Source organism: Phalaenopsis equestris, unplaced genomic scaffold (assembly GCF_001263595.1).
Source record: "Phalaenopsis equestris unplaced genomic scaffold, ASM126359v1 Scaffold000834, whole genome shotgun sequence".
NCBI lineage: Eukaryota > Viridiplantae > Streptophyta > Magnoliopsida > Asparagales > Orchidaceae > Phalaenopsis > Phalaenopsis equestris.
In genome coordinates, this window is record NW_018165274.1 from 469,988 (window position 1) to 484,731 (window position 14,744).

Sequence of the window (14,744 nt, forward strand, 5' to 3'; positions counted from 1 at the left end):
AGGTTTTTGTTCCGTAATGATTTTCTGTCAATAACATTTATGAGCAGAGTCAAGCCAGACTTCTTCTACATCTGGCAGTGTAATATCATTTTCAATCAAAATCCTTGCAATAGAAGATCTTGAGAAATGAACTGTAGGTGTGTCTGCCTGCAAAAATTTTACAAGGATGGCTTCATCGTCCTCGTTCTCGCTCTGCTAGGGATCGCCTATGGAGAACCCTGGTTTTTCTGATTCACTGCACCTTCGTCGAACAAGTACTGTTTCGTCTTTCTTCCTTTTCGTCTTCATCGCCAGTTTTCATCGTCACATCGCAGTGGCTCTTGTTCGTCGCCCCTCTCGAGAAGTCGTCGGGCTCGGGGGCGTCTCAGTTGCCTCTCGCAGTTCTTTGGCTTTCAGTAGTGATGTTTTTGTTCCACAATAATTTTCTGTCAATAACCATTGTGAGCAGAGCCAAGCTAGACTTTTTCTACATCTGGTAGTGTAATATCTCTTTCAATTAAAATCCTTGTAATTAAAATGTCTTGAGAAGTGAACTGTAGGTGTGTCTACCTGAAAGTTTTTATAAATATGGCTTCATCGTTCTTGTTCTCGCTCTGCTAGGGTTCGCCATAAGTTTTTATAAATATGGCTTCATCGTTCTTGTTCTCGCTCTGCTAGGGTTCGCCATTACCTGAAAGTTTTTATAAATATGGCTTCATCGTTCTTGTTCTCGCTCTGCTAAGGTTCGCCTATGGCGAACCCTGGTTTTTCTGCGTCACTGCACCTTCGTCGAACAAGCACTGTTTTGTCTTTCGTCCTTTCCGCCTTCTTCGTCGCGTCGCAGCCGCTCTTGTTTGTCGCCCTGATTCAGCGGTTCTCTTGAGAAGTCGTCGGGCTTGGGGCATCTCAGTTGCCTCTTGCAGTTCTTCGGCTTTTGAAGGACGTTTGGGCGGGGGCTTCTGCAGCTCGTCGTCGTCCCAAGAAGTCGTCGGGCTCTAGGGTGCCCCTTAGCTGAAGCTAGCTGGCTCTTTTCGTCTGCAGTTCACAGAGGAGTTTTCCTCCATCCCGCTCCTTGTTCCTTGTTCTGGTTTCGTAATTTGCTCTCTGCTTTCTTCACTATTCTTAACGCCTCACCTTCATCTATTGGGGATGGCTTCGAACATATCATATGCTGCAGCCCTTGCGGGTGCCCAAGCCTCACGTACACCTAAATTGTAATATTTTACTCCTTCGTTTCAGTGGTCGGAGGACATCAAGAAACCTGGTAGGAAGAATGGGAAGTCTGTCATTTTTTTTACTGAAGTTAATAGTATTCAACTTGTTTTATCTTGTCGTCTGAATTTGGTCGTGAAATTTATGTATGGTCATCCCAAAATGGAGCTAATTCGTAAAGAATTTGAGCTTATGCACCTTGTTGGGGAGTGAAAAATTATACTTTTAGCTAGAAGACGCATTCCTATTCAACTTAATAATGAAGAGGATTACACGCGCTTATTTGCTAGAAGGATAATTTGGATTGATAAGAAAACTATGAATATTTTGAAATGGTCTGTGGATTTCGACCCACAGACTGAACCACCAATCATTCTGGTTTGCATTCGCCTCCCTAGTCTGAAATTTCATTATTTCACTCAAAAAGTTTTATACTTTATTGTCAAAGTTTATTGTAAGTCACTCAAAACGGACATTCATAGTTTTAATATTTCTCGCCCATCTGAAGCCAAAGTACTTATTAAAAGAGATGTCACTTCATCCGCTTCTGAGAAAATTTTGTTAGGCACACAGCACCATGGATATTGGCAAAAGGTAGTGATTGAGTGTTTTCCTTCTTATTGTTCGAACTGTCGTATATTCAGTCACTCCAGTTCTCAATGCCACCATCTTCACCCCCAACTCAGACAAAAAAAGCAAAACGCTCCGCTAGAGGCAGAGAATCCATCTCCTCCTGATCAGCTTCAAGCTATTGACACTATTGATCATCAAAATGAAACCCCTGAAGACATCACTATCTTCGCAGGCAATATGCCAACCATTCAGTCTCCACACAATGTTGTAGCTCCCCCGTCTTTGGAACCTCTTATCATGGGGGCGTGGGAGATTCTTCAGACCAGACCAGCCCTAGAACCTATCACTGATATTACAGGTGACAATACTTCTACTGTTTCACTACCGTCTCATCAGGTCGAGCAAAATATTAATGTTACCCGGGCTCATGGGGATGATGATGTGCAACAACCTACACTTGTTCGACCACCTTTGGAACAATCCATTGATCAGATGAGTCAATCCTCGAAAGATGAATGACAGGTCTACACATCCAGGAGGAAGAGGAATAATGGAGACCTACTTGAGCTCAAAAATCTGATGGACGATACTTTGGTTACTTCGAGTAATAATACGCACCTTACCAATTTGTTAGTCGTCTCCCTTCCGAGAACTAGAGGCAGAGAGAGGACTAAAGTGGAACGTCCCTAACACTTTTGCGTCCGTTGGTGGCTTTTTAATTTTTTATCTTTTTGTATTTTTGCTTTATTTGAGTACTTTTGCTTTATTTGAATTTGTGTGTGTTGTATTGTGTGAGTTGGGTCTTCTTTTAGGCCCTCTCATACAATCTATTTGTATCTTTTCTTTTTAATATATTAGTCATTGGGTTTTTTTTAATATATATATATATATATATTGAAAGCCCAGCATGACACTCTGCTCACATAAAAACCACAAATAGTTTCAAAACTAGAAAAAACAGAAAAAATACATTAGATACTTAAATAGAAAATCTAACAGTGTCGAAATACATAGTATCAGGTGGCTAGAGAGCGACCCAATTTGGTCTTGCCCCTGCCTCTAGTTCTAGGGAAGGAGCAAGCTAATAAGTTGGTAAGATGATTCTCATTGCCAGTAGTAACCAATGTATCATCCAATATATTCCCGAGCTAGAGTCGGCCTCCATTCTTTTTCTTCCTCCTCGAATAGACCTGTCATTCCTCTTCCGAAGAATCAGTCTGATGGGGTGGTTGGCTGCAGCAGAAGGAATACCAACCGTAGTACCCACAATGTGTTCTAATATATGTGAAGTAAGGGGAAGTCCGAGGTGCCTCTACACCGGATACTTCCTAAAGAAGTGGAGATACGAGACTCTCCTGATAATCAGTCTGAACATTATCATTTGTAGGTAATAGTTCATCGATAGTCCATTAGTATTATTTTTTATGAGGTTTAAAGGTATCAGCATCACATCACTCGCAGTAACAGTAACAACAATGTCATGAGAGGGTTCCTCAGGGGCAACAGACACCTCATGTCTGATAGTATCCTCCTACAGTGGATACAATATGAGGGTCTGTGCTCCATGACGATTTGTTGTCAATAATCATTATGGGTCGTGCCCAGCCAAACTTCAGTAACATCAAGTAAAGTAATATCCCTTTTCATAAGTATTGTGGTCACCGAGGGTCTGGTTATGTTGAAAGTAGACAGATCTAGCTTCAAAAGATCTCTAAGGATGACCCCAATAGAGTAGAGAACTTCATGGTAAAAAAAATGCAACTTGAGACCAAGTAAATATCTTGATGAGTAGTATTTTGAAAAATATTTAATTGACAACAAAGCTACAAACATTTATAATCAATTCAAATTATTAATTAAAAAAGTAGAATAAAAATATAGTAAATTATATTTAAATAATATTTTAATATAAACAATAAGAGTTAAATCTTGCCTCAACCCTTAACATCCTATGGTTGTGTGATTAGAGTTGTCAAAATGAGTCTTTGTTCGCAAACAGCTCCTGTTCGGCTCGCTAAGCAAACAAGTCGAACACGAGTACACTTTTTGTGTTTGAAATATAAACAAGCCGAACACGAACAATGATATTTTTTAATGAGTCGAGCACGAGCTGAGCCCGGGCTCGCTTGTGTTCGACTCTCTAAACAAACAAGTCGAACACTAGTACACTTTTTGTGTTTGAAATATAAACAAGCCGAACACGAACAATGATATTTTTTAATGAGTCGAGCACGAGCTGAGCCCGGGCTCGCTCGTGTTCGACTCGCTAAACAAACAAGTCGAACACTAGTACACTTTTTGTGTTTGAAATATAAACGAGTCGAACACGAACAGTGATATTTTTTAAACAGTCGAGCACGACCTGAGCCCGGGCTCGCTCATATTTAACTCGTTTACACCCCTAATTAAAACTGCATCCCTACAGTAGTAACAAGGAGCATTCACATAAAACATTAGATCTAGTTAGCATCATGTAGATTGTGATTTTTAGTTTATCAACACTATTAGGTTGAGATGTATGGAGATAAAAAATTTAAGAAATAAGTTTGATAAATAATATCACATTTGTCAAAACAAAACTTTGAAACTGAGATTGTATAGATTTTAGATCATTATTAGTTCATAAAATTTAGATTAATATAGAAGATTGGACTTTAATTTCTCTTCAAAAAGTTGAAAAATACACAAAAAACGTTGACTACCATTTGAGCAAGCATATAGAATAATCATCATTAAGGGGGCAAAATCTTAGAATCCTAAATAAGTAAAAACTAGGCAAGACTCTAAATGTCTAAGTAGACTAACTCAAAAGAAATATTTCAATGACTAGTAGTAAAATGAAGAACATGCAATAATATTTACCTAATTCATCAGCTGGACAATCAAACTTGAAGAGAGATGAGGAGATTAAAACATAATCTTCAAGAATATTAGGTGGAGGCTGGTTAAAACAATAGTGTCATTGATAAACGCCATCATTTGCCAAGTAGTAGACTCTGCCAACTTCAACAAGTCTACGAATCATCTTCCTCAAGCTAAGCTCTTGAAAACATAATGAGAGTGATGAAAGCTTATTGAACAGTTGGGAACTTAAAAGACGGCATAATAGGTTTATGAAAAATTAAGGGATTTATAAAATGTTTGAACATGTAGAGCGATGAAAATACATAAAAAGTACCTATCATATAAGAAGAGGCATCCGAGTCTAAAACTCATGATTTGCCAATACAGATGGCTACAATAGAACCAAAGGGATAGATGGTATTAAAAATTGTGAAAGTTGTCTAAGAATGCTAAAGCAAAAAAGACGGTCTTTCTAAAACAGTACTGAATCCAAAGGAAGCATTAGGACTAAGAAGGGTTGGACTGATTATTAAGCACCATCAGTACTGAGCGTAACTATTTTTTAAGCATCTTTCAAGTGAAGATTGGTGCAAATAGTACTACAGCCACAGCTACAACTTCCAATAGTACAACCACCATCTCCACAACTCCTATCACCCTTAGAGATAGCAACCAAAACCGACTTATCAAAAATAGTAAGGAGTGTGAGCTCGGTGATATAAAAAATCTAAGAGAGAGAGGTCACAATGTTAGGAATCATGGAGTATGTCATTAATTGACATTGCACAACTTGTAAACAATGATACAAACCAAAGAGAAATTTGGTAACCAAAATAATTATTTGTTCTACTTTTGGCAAAACAATCAAGTCAATACTAAGGGATGGTGTTTTGAGTAACTCATCTCATTTGCCTCTCAAAGTGTTATAGTATTCTTAAGTTCGAATATCATTTTGTAAGAAAAAAATTTTCTGAGTGTAAAAAGCATAAGAAATATTGCTTTTCTAATATCTGATGGAATAAAGAAAACCCGCATCTTCTTGTTTGGGTCTTGAAATATGCAATTTAAGCAACTAAAAGTTAAAGACACTTGATCGACTAAGAATGAATGCTTGTCATTTAGAAAACTTACTGAAGTCACTACTATCTAACGCAAAAGCATCTAAGTAATAAAGTCTGTCGTGGAGCCAACAAACAAAAGGACCTTTATTACCGTGGACAATTAGCATCATTAAATTTGATAGTAGAACCAATGATTTAGGATGTTTTTGAGTCAGTGAAAAGAGATGGAAACCATGAGAAAAAAGAGATAAAAATCAAAATATCACTCAAATTAATAAGAGGAGATGCAAGAAGTGAACTTTCCCTAAGTGTTGAGCAACCGTTGGAATGGTTAACGATCAGTTGTAGCAAAAGGTGACAAGAAGGGCAGACATTGAACAGTGATACAGAGATAGCGAGCATAGTTTTAAGAGATAGCCAGTGCAGGAGTATAGAATCCTAAGCAACTGCAAAACGAGCACATATTAAACTGCATGAGCGAAAGATTGATATGGGTCAGTAATCAGAGGATGATAGTGAACACAGATTTGGACATGTTAGTGAGCACTGTGTGGAGCATGTGATCAGGAAGTAGGAACACGAGAGGGTGTAGTGCGGATTTGAATCAAGATGTTTGGAGGGGCGACGAAATAAACTATCCCTAGCTCTAATCATATGCTGAGAACAATAAAAAATTATCTTGTTCACTAAAAACCCTCCCTATTTATAGTAGTTGAATAAGTTCAATGATCTAAGATACACCAAAATAAGCATACAACGCCACCTAAAAATAGAGTATTATCCTGTTGTAACATTTCTCTATATTTAACAGCATTCAATTCAAAAATTGCATCACAGATGATGTCTAAATTTTTCAAGGTTTAAAAAATAGAAAATATTTTGAGAACAAAAAACTAATAGCAAACCATATTCCAAGACATATCTCACCCCTCAACATTAACAAGAGCCAAATTGTCTATGGTAGCAAATGCTTTGACAACAGACTCCAAGGCCGTTCCTTCACCATTTTCTTTCTCCGGTTGCTGGCATATCATAGTCCCAGGTGAAGATAGATTGAATATATTTCTAATTACAATTGGAATGTTATACTTCATCACTGGAATAATCGTGCGCGGATGCAACACATTTGCTCCAAAGTATGACTGCAAATAAAGTTTATGTTAAAAAGTGTAGAAATAACAAAAGTGGGAATACTATGAAGGTTACCATTTCCCAGGCCTCCTGGTAGGACAAAGTTCTCAATATGACAGCCTCGCTAACTGCAAAAAAAATTAATTTCTCAGTAATACCATTTAATACCTTAAGACTATTCACAATCAAAATATCATCACCGATCATGTTCCACATCTAGTTGTCGTATTTTGAAAATTATACGAAAATTTACATGCAAACCACATAAGTTTTATGAATTGCATATCTAGCACCTAAAATTTGATATTTGCAATTATGATACTTTGATCTCATTAACTCATAAATGTAAAGGAATAATTTATTTTTAAAAGATTAGTAATTGGGGTATTTTTTATTTGATGTTAAAATTTTGAGTAGTATACATATAAATAAGAAAGTTTAGATATGTAAATACATAAGAATTGTGTGGTATGAATATAAATGCCCCAAAATTATATTAGAATTGAAGATTACGATTGTACTACAAGAAAATCACCATTGCTATATAAAGTGTAAACTACAGCAGAAAGCTGGACCTTTTCTAGGATCAGCACTGAAAACACCATCAACATCAGTCCAAATGGTTACTTGGCAAGCCCTTACTAGAGAACCAAGTATGGCTGCAGAGAAGTCACTACCATCCCTTTTCAAAGTTGTGGGAATGTTTTGAGGGGTACTGGCAATAAATCCAGTAGCAATTATGATATCAGGCCGTTGTTGAGCAAACCACTTTTCAAGTCTTTTTTCAGATTCAGCATAGTTAGGATCCACTTGATTAGAACCGTTAGGCTCCACAATGAGAACATCTCGTGTGTCCATCCAACAGCACGGCCTACCATTCTGCATCACCGAAACAAAAAATATCAGAACAATTTTAATTGAAAAAAAAAAAACACCCAGATTACTCAATCAGCTGACCTTTCTTATGACACAGGACAACATTTGAGCAGACCATAGTTCTCCATGGCCAACTACAAAGTCAGAAAATGATTCTGTAGCATGGCCCGCTGCAAAATGCAATTAAAATTAGAGAAATGCACACTGAGAAATCATCAGCCTTAATGTAACATGATTGCTCAACCAATCCAAACATAGTTACTGAACTTTAGAATAACAGTATGTTGACACTCTAGCTTGGAATTTCTAGAAAGTGACCAGCAGCAGTAAATTAGGAAGAGTAAAAAATGTATAATATTTTTTTTATCAAACGCATGAACATAATAATTAATTATGTCCAATTTAATAACTTGTATTTCTACATCAACAAATAATTATTGCACCTGTTCAAAAATCAATGAATCGGATGGAATAGGTGTATATAGATACCTATTAAGATATTTCTACCACACGAGTAAAACCTAAAGACAAGTCAAAACAAACTATGAGAAAATTCAAGTAGTTCTTAATCCTCAGGGTTTCATTTTCTAAAAATGTTGAAAGGCAATTTGAATAAGAATAATAGACCAAAAAATTAGTCATTATAATTTGTACCTAATCATTAGTCAGGATAAACAAAATAAGTTGACACATGGATGCAAGTTTTGATTGTAGAAGTCAACATTGAAAGGTTCTTCGGCTTGTTTCATAATTGAACATGCATGTGAAAGAAATTCTTATTATAAAATTGTAAACCTAAAAATTGAAAACCAAAACTTAAGTCAATATCAGCCGATGGAAGGTTACATTGCAATAACTAACAGTCCAGCAAGCATAATGAAGCAAGATGACTCGAAGTTAGAACTTTCTAATGAAATCATTATGATGTGTAAGATGAATACATGTAAAGGAAATTGATGGCTCACATTTCACAAGCCCTAAATAATTCCATGAGTTACTTGAAATATAAATAAAAAATTCTTAAATTAAAATACAATTGATAATGAAATGATCTATATAATCTGAGAAATTAAAAAAAGATTTAGAAACATGAAGTTTGGCAAGTAATTAAAGTTTTGTTTCCACAAATTGATTTTTAATGTGCCAAAATTTGAATAAAAACAAAAATACTAACAAATTAATATCTAATTATGTTAATTAAATATAAACAAAGAACAAAAGTTGGGAATCAAGTCATAAATTTTCTTCATCTGATAGGGATTAAATATGTTTAGCAAATATCAGCTTCACATTGTTTGAATCAAAAGAATCACAAAAATGATGTTCCAAGTAGGGTTGTAAACAAGCTGAGCTTGAGAGAGCTCAAGCTAGTTAAAAAACGTTTTGTATGTTTGTTCAATAGGAAGATCTCCTATTTAGAATAGGAGAAAGACTGCAGTCTAAGTAAATGATAACATCAACTCACTTGCACAAGTTGGAGCAGATGAAGCAGTTAGCTCCAACTTGAAGCACATTTTTTAAAGCTGAAGAGCACACAAAGAATTAATGAATATATTACTAGAGAGATGAAGAGCAACAAGCATCTTTGATAACACAACATCTACAACAAAGTGAGCCAACTTAATGTGTTTGGTTCTTTCAGGGAATATTGAACTAATGGCAATTTAAATAGCCCCACAAATCTGACAATGTGTAGTCATTTAGCCTAACCCCACACATCTCATGAACGCCTCTTCTCTTTACTCACAGTTGATTTCATCGATGCCATGCAGTTGAGTGAGTCGGTGGCTAAAAGATATTAAGCGCATGCTACTATCAATAGAATTGAGAGTATTTTTTTTTTCAACCATTCTTCCGCACATGTCATTAGTATTTTAAAATCCCACAATAGTGAGCTCGCTCTAGCTTCCTTCTTCGTCGTTGAGGATTTCAAAAACTTACGCAAGGGTGGCTAGGGACACATGAGTTACTGCGATTGGGGAGATCAAGGGCAAGGGATCTAGACCAAGGAACAAGAGCGAGCAAGAGAGGATAGAGGCGTGCCAATGTTGGTGAAAATTTTGATTAGATTTTATTAATTATATCTGGTTTACATCATAGACAAGAGATGACCTACGAAACTTGTGGACATGATCAGCATTTGGGGGATTTCAATATATATATATATATATATATATATATACACATTTTTACGTTGCATTGTACTGTGGATTTTAGAACCCATAGGTTGACGATCTACTTTATTTTGATGTTAGATAGGGATCCAATCCACTATCTCGCCCATATTTTGTAACCTTTTTAAGTATTAACGTGTAAGGAGCCACGAGCCGCTCTTTTATCTAATATATATATATATATATATATAAAGGATTGGTTGGAGGGCGGACCCCCCAAACCAATCCTCATGTGCTAATTCAAAACCCGTCAAATCTGGGAATCTAATTCAACCGTAAATATAACAGATAATAATAAAATTGCTTCTCCTTCTGCTATATATATATAAAAGATAATAATAAATTTGCTTCTTTGTTTTGGAGCGTTCCAAAATTTGCCCGTAAATTTTTAGTGTCCTCACATCTACTCATGCATTCCATCACCTTTTTCATAAGTAAATTGCATGGTTCGACTTGGTGCTTCATAGAGCAATACGAGTATCTTTCCTCTCTAATTGTGGCATTTTGGATGTGTTAGTCTAACAATTAGACTTTCCATGAAATGAGTAACAATTTCATGAATTTGATTTGTGTTATAAGTTTTGGTTGAACTTGCATGACATCGTGTCCATTGTTTGCCATTTTCGTTAGACGGGTATTTGACAATGCGGGAGGTCGCATTTTGGATATTTCAAAGGTTTAGACTAGTTGGCAAAGTCTGTTTCAAGAAAAAAGCGACAAATTGATGATTTTGATTTATGTGAGATATTTTTAGACTCAATTTGTATGAAATCATGTCCAAAATACATCTCCTTCACTGTGTGGTAATCCAGAAACATGAGCGTCTTTTCTAGATTCTTTTTACGTGACATTGATACAATCAACCTTGCAAATATGCAACGTGAATAGTTGAGTGGGGAATCTAGCATAGCAAACCCAACTCATGTGATAATATGTTCGTTATTCGTCGTTTGCCATGTTTGATCACAATTGATGTAGAATAGCTATGAAGGTCAACAAGCTTCTTTCACACAAACATTTCCAGAGCTTAGGCATCATTCACATTGAAAGGTCATGAAAACAACATTTTAATATATAAACATGAGTGAAAAATTTATAACTGCTGCTCAGCACAAAATTTCGATCGAAGGGAATATGAAATAATTTGACCCATCAAAATAACATGGAAAAGGCCGACCCAATAAGGAAAAGATTGCAACAAATGCCTAATTAAATTTGAAGCATGCAATAATTCAAAATTAAATTTACAAGGGAAGCCAAGTGGGTTACAGGTGTGAAGAATGCTTGATCATATCCAATTCATCAACTTAAGAAAAATAGATTAAGAGTTCAAACCTATGTATATCGCACGAAGCATTGCTTTGAGGTTGCTGATATCATTATGCAACAGAGACTGGAACCTTTCCAGGTCATCAGCATCAAGAAGCTCCGTTGCTGTTGACAAGTGCTTTCCAAAAATATCATCAAGAGCTGAAACATATGAGTCATCTCTAGACTGCGCTTTGTATACAAGATTATACATCATATCCGTAACCTTTGACATTGCAGAGACAATTACCAACTTTCTTTCAGATAAATCTTGCAGAATAATATCTGCAACATTTTGAATTCTTTTCGAAGTTCCCATGCACGTTCCACCAAATTTATGAACAGACCACATATCACCTTTGGGCACTTTAGATATTTCAGCGGTCTGATCAAGAGAAACATCTGTTGAAAAGTAGGAAAAAAAATGAAATATGAAACAAAAACAGGTCATAAACCTAATAAATTCTCCCAAAACCTAATGCAATAACATGAAAAAGGTTTATAGTTTTCATATTTAAAATACATCTGATGTCAAGAAAGAAAGATTAAGTAAAAGATCTCGCTACTTAAATGAAACTAATAGGTAACCCTACATCTGATGTCAAGAAAGAAAGATTAAGTAAAAGATCTCGCTACTTAAATGAAACTAATAGGTAACCCGCATATACAAAAATACAGAAAGACGAGAATACAAGGGAGACAAATTTTAAGAAGACAAGGGTCAGCTTTAGAGCTTACTGTGCATTTGTTCTAGAATTTGACTAGTAAATATAATATTGTTTAAAATTAAAATCCGATAGAAATTCTCTTGTAAACAATAGATAGATCTTCAAAAAGACTTAGCCAGCAGTATTAATAAAATTAAAAAATAAAAATGAAAAACCAAGGTAAGTAGATCTTTCTATATTTCAATTATTTCATCCAACCTAGTCCCCAAAAGGCACTCCGCATCATAAAAAAGAATCAGCGATATTGAACTATGCAAAACTAAACAATGTTCAAGGGGGTATAAAAACCATTAATAAAATGCTAAATTATCAATGCAACTTGGTTTTTCTTATTAGTGAAACATTCAATCATCAGCACATGATTCATTTCTCTCATGCACAACCCAAAGAATTATGTGGGCTCGCTTAGTTAATTATTGCATCTACAGCATGTTATAATTTTCATGTTGAGGCCATTTTGAAAAACCTGGTTATTTGATGGGGGAGCTCCCCGTGAACTTTCCACGATCCGGGATTGCAAAATCCTGCAGAAACACAAAATCCTGCAATTCGACAAGAGGAACGGCAGCCTGAAGGGCTGCAGCAGGATTTTTGCCTCCTTTTGTTGCTGTAACGCCCTTGTGGGCCTCTTTTTAATATTATTTTAATTAGAATTAGGTTTCTTTCGTTTGGGAACAATTTATATATCGTTATTCTCTGGTTTACAGATTTTTTGTTATGTCTCTGATTTGTGCCTTAATGAGTGTTGTACCCTCTTTCTTTTGCAACTGGTGTGTCTGTAGCTTGTTCAGGAATAGGTGGTGAACCTCCTCGCTATTTGTATCTCATCATTTTGGAGTTCTCTCTATACTTTTCAGTCTGGACAGCTGCCGAATGGCTCATATCCCCTTTCAAACATCGTCAAACTGACAAATTATCATTCATTTACTATTTCACAACCACCTCCCTACTAGATCCCTTTCTAAACATTTTCTAGGAGACCTAAAATGATGTCATATGATATCAGAGCCCATAAACTCTAATATTTTAGGGATGTGTCTTCCTTCACTCCCAAGCCAAAATTTCAAATAAACTAAACTAATACAATACATCCATAAAAAAATTATCCCCACATCATCATCTTAGCCTTAACCCCAAATCACCCTTTTCCTCTTAGCCAAAATTCTAATTAGAAAAACGTGACACCATGCCACAAAAAAAAAGCTCTTAATAAGGTGTTTAGAAGCTCACCATGGAACACATGTTATGGGAAAAGCCTTCAATTACAATAGAGACTCACTGATTTTGAAAGAAGATGACATGGGAAAGTAACCCAAAATAACAACAGTAACCACCAAGATGAACAAGAACAAGAAAAAACCCTTGCCATAAGGAAGCTTCAAGTGACATAGAGTCGAGGCCGCGTCGATTTGACATTGAATATAAGAAGAGAGTGTCGGTCAACTTTTTGATTTTTGAAAATTAAAAATAAATTTGAAATTTAATTTTATATAAGAGGTATATAGTTTGGGTTTTGAAATTAGTATGTTTTATTTATGAAAAAAAAAATGACACCAAATAGATCTCATTCGTCTAATAGTTCGCATAATCGTGTCCAATACCGCGAATACTACACCTTCCCGAAAGATAAGTGTATATCTCGGCGATGGACCCAATCCTGCAAACTAAGAGATCCATGACATATGTTTGGTCTGCGAACCTCTTATGTGTGACCGACAAGTTCTCTTATCTAATATAAAGATTAAATAGAATTTATTTTACATGGGTTCCAAGTTCCCTATAGAGACAAGCCCCTACAGTTAATTATATCACAAATGATTAGGGTCACTTGAGAAAACTCGATAATGATCAGCGGTAATAGCCTTCAAGATTTCAATGTTTAAGTTTTCACGGTAGAACGTGAAAAAGCAAGTGGGAGTAGCTCAAATAGGAACAGTTATTTTCAGGAGTCCAAATGAAAGAAATAGTAGATGATGTCACATATCCAGATCCCTCAATGACTTCTCAAGCTATCCTACTGTGTGACTAATTTTTGGAAACGATGTTATTAAGGTGTTTAGTCCTGCTAGTTTTATTATTTGGGACTTACATTTGCATAATAGTCGATTATACAAATAACCCGCAAAGACATGAGGGTGTACGTCGTAACGAACGAAAATCTCAGAACCTAAAGCGAATTAAGACATACGCTACACAACGTGGTTGTAACAGGGCCTGAAGAGGGTATGAGGATTTACGTCGCGCTGGACGAGCTACCTTGAAATCGTATAAGTTGTTATTTAGACTAAGAAGAGAAAGATTGTTGAAAAAGATCCTCTTGTTGCTCGAACCAAGCTCCTTGTCGTGCTGCCAATAAAGTTGGTTCCAAGTTCCTCGTCGAAGTAGCAGTTCTAAAGTCTAAGGTTCAAAAGGTTTTATTATGTGTTTCAAGGTTTCGGTTTTGTTCTCATTAGGAGGGTTAAAGTTGATTAGAGTTACACCGGTTAGGATCACACGGTTCCCTCGTTCTGGTCTCACTATTTTTTTTTTAATTTACTTAGTTTAAACAAATTATGAAACTCATTTAAACCGGGGAGATTTCGTTAGCAACCGTGGGTTACCTCCTCCGAGGGACTCTCGTAAATTCAAAAGGACGCGTTATGTTTTTTTTATTAAATGTTGTTTAATTTTTTAAAGTTGTTTTGTTTTGAAAATGTGAATTCAAAAAAAAATTTTTTTTTTTTTTTTGGATCTCACTGTAGTATTAGTTTAATTTGCAAAATTGAAAATTTTTTAGGCCCCAGTACGGGACCCAGAGAAGCAAGATCATTCCCAAAAGGAGATGAAAAAGCAAAATTTAGGACCCAGTGCGGGACCCA

The 14,744-nt window shown here is 35.9% G+C and overlaps 1 protein-coding gene across 1 annotated transcript in view; it reads right to left on the reverse strand.

Moving 5' to 3' along the window:
- The window catches only part of LOC110031494 (bifunctional aspartokinase/homoserine dehydrogenase 1, chloroplastic-like), a gene marked incomplete at its 3' end in the record, with an annotated part of 76,955 nt that overhangs the window by 22,843 nt on the left and 39,368 nt on the right, over positions 1–14,744 (reverse strand). Inside the window, 5 exon segments of the mRNA XM_020734715.1 lie at positions 6,597–6,811; positions 6,876–6,928; positions 7,376–7,679; positions 7,758–7,846; positions 11,186–11,560. Coding sequence (XP_020590374.1) covers positions 6,597–6,811; positions 6,876–6,928; positions 7,376–7,679; positions 7,758–7,846; positions 11,186–11,560 — 1,036 coding nt within the window.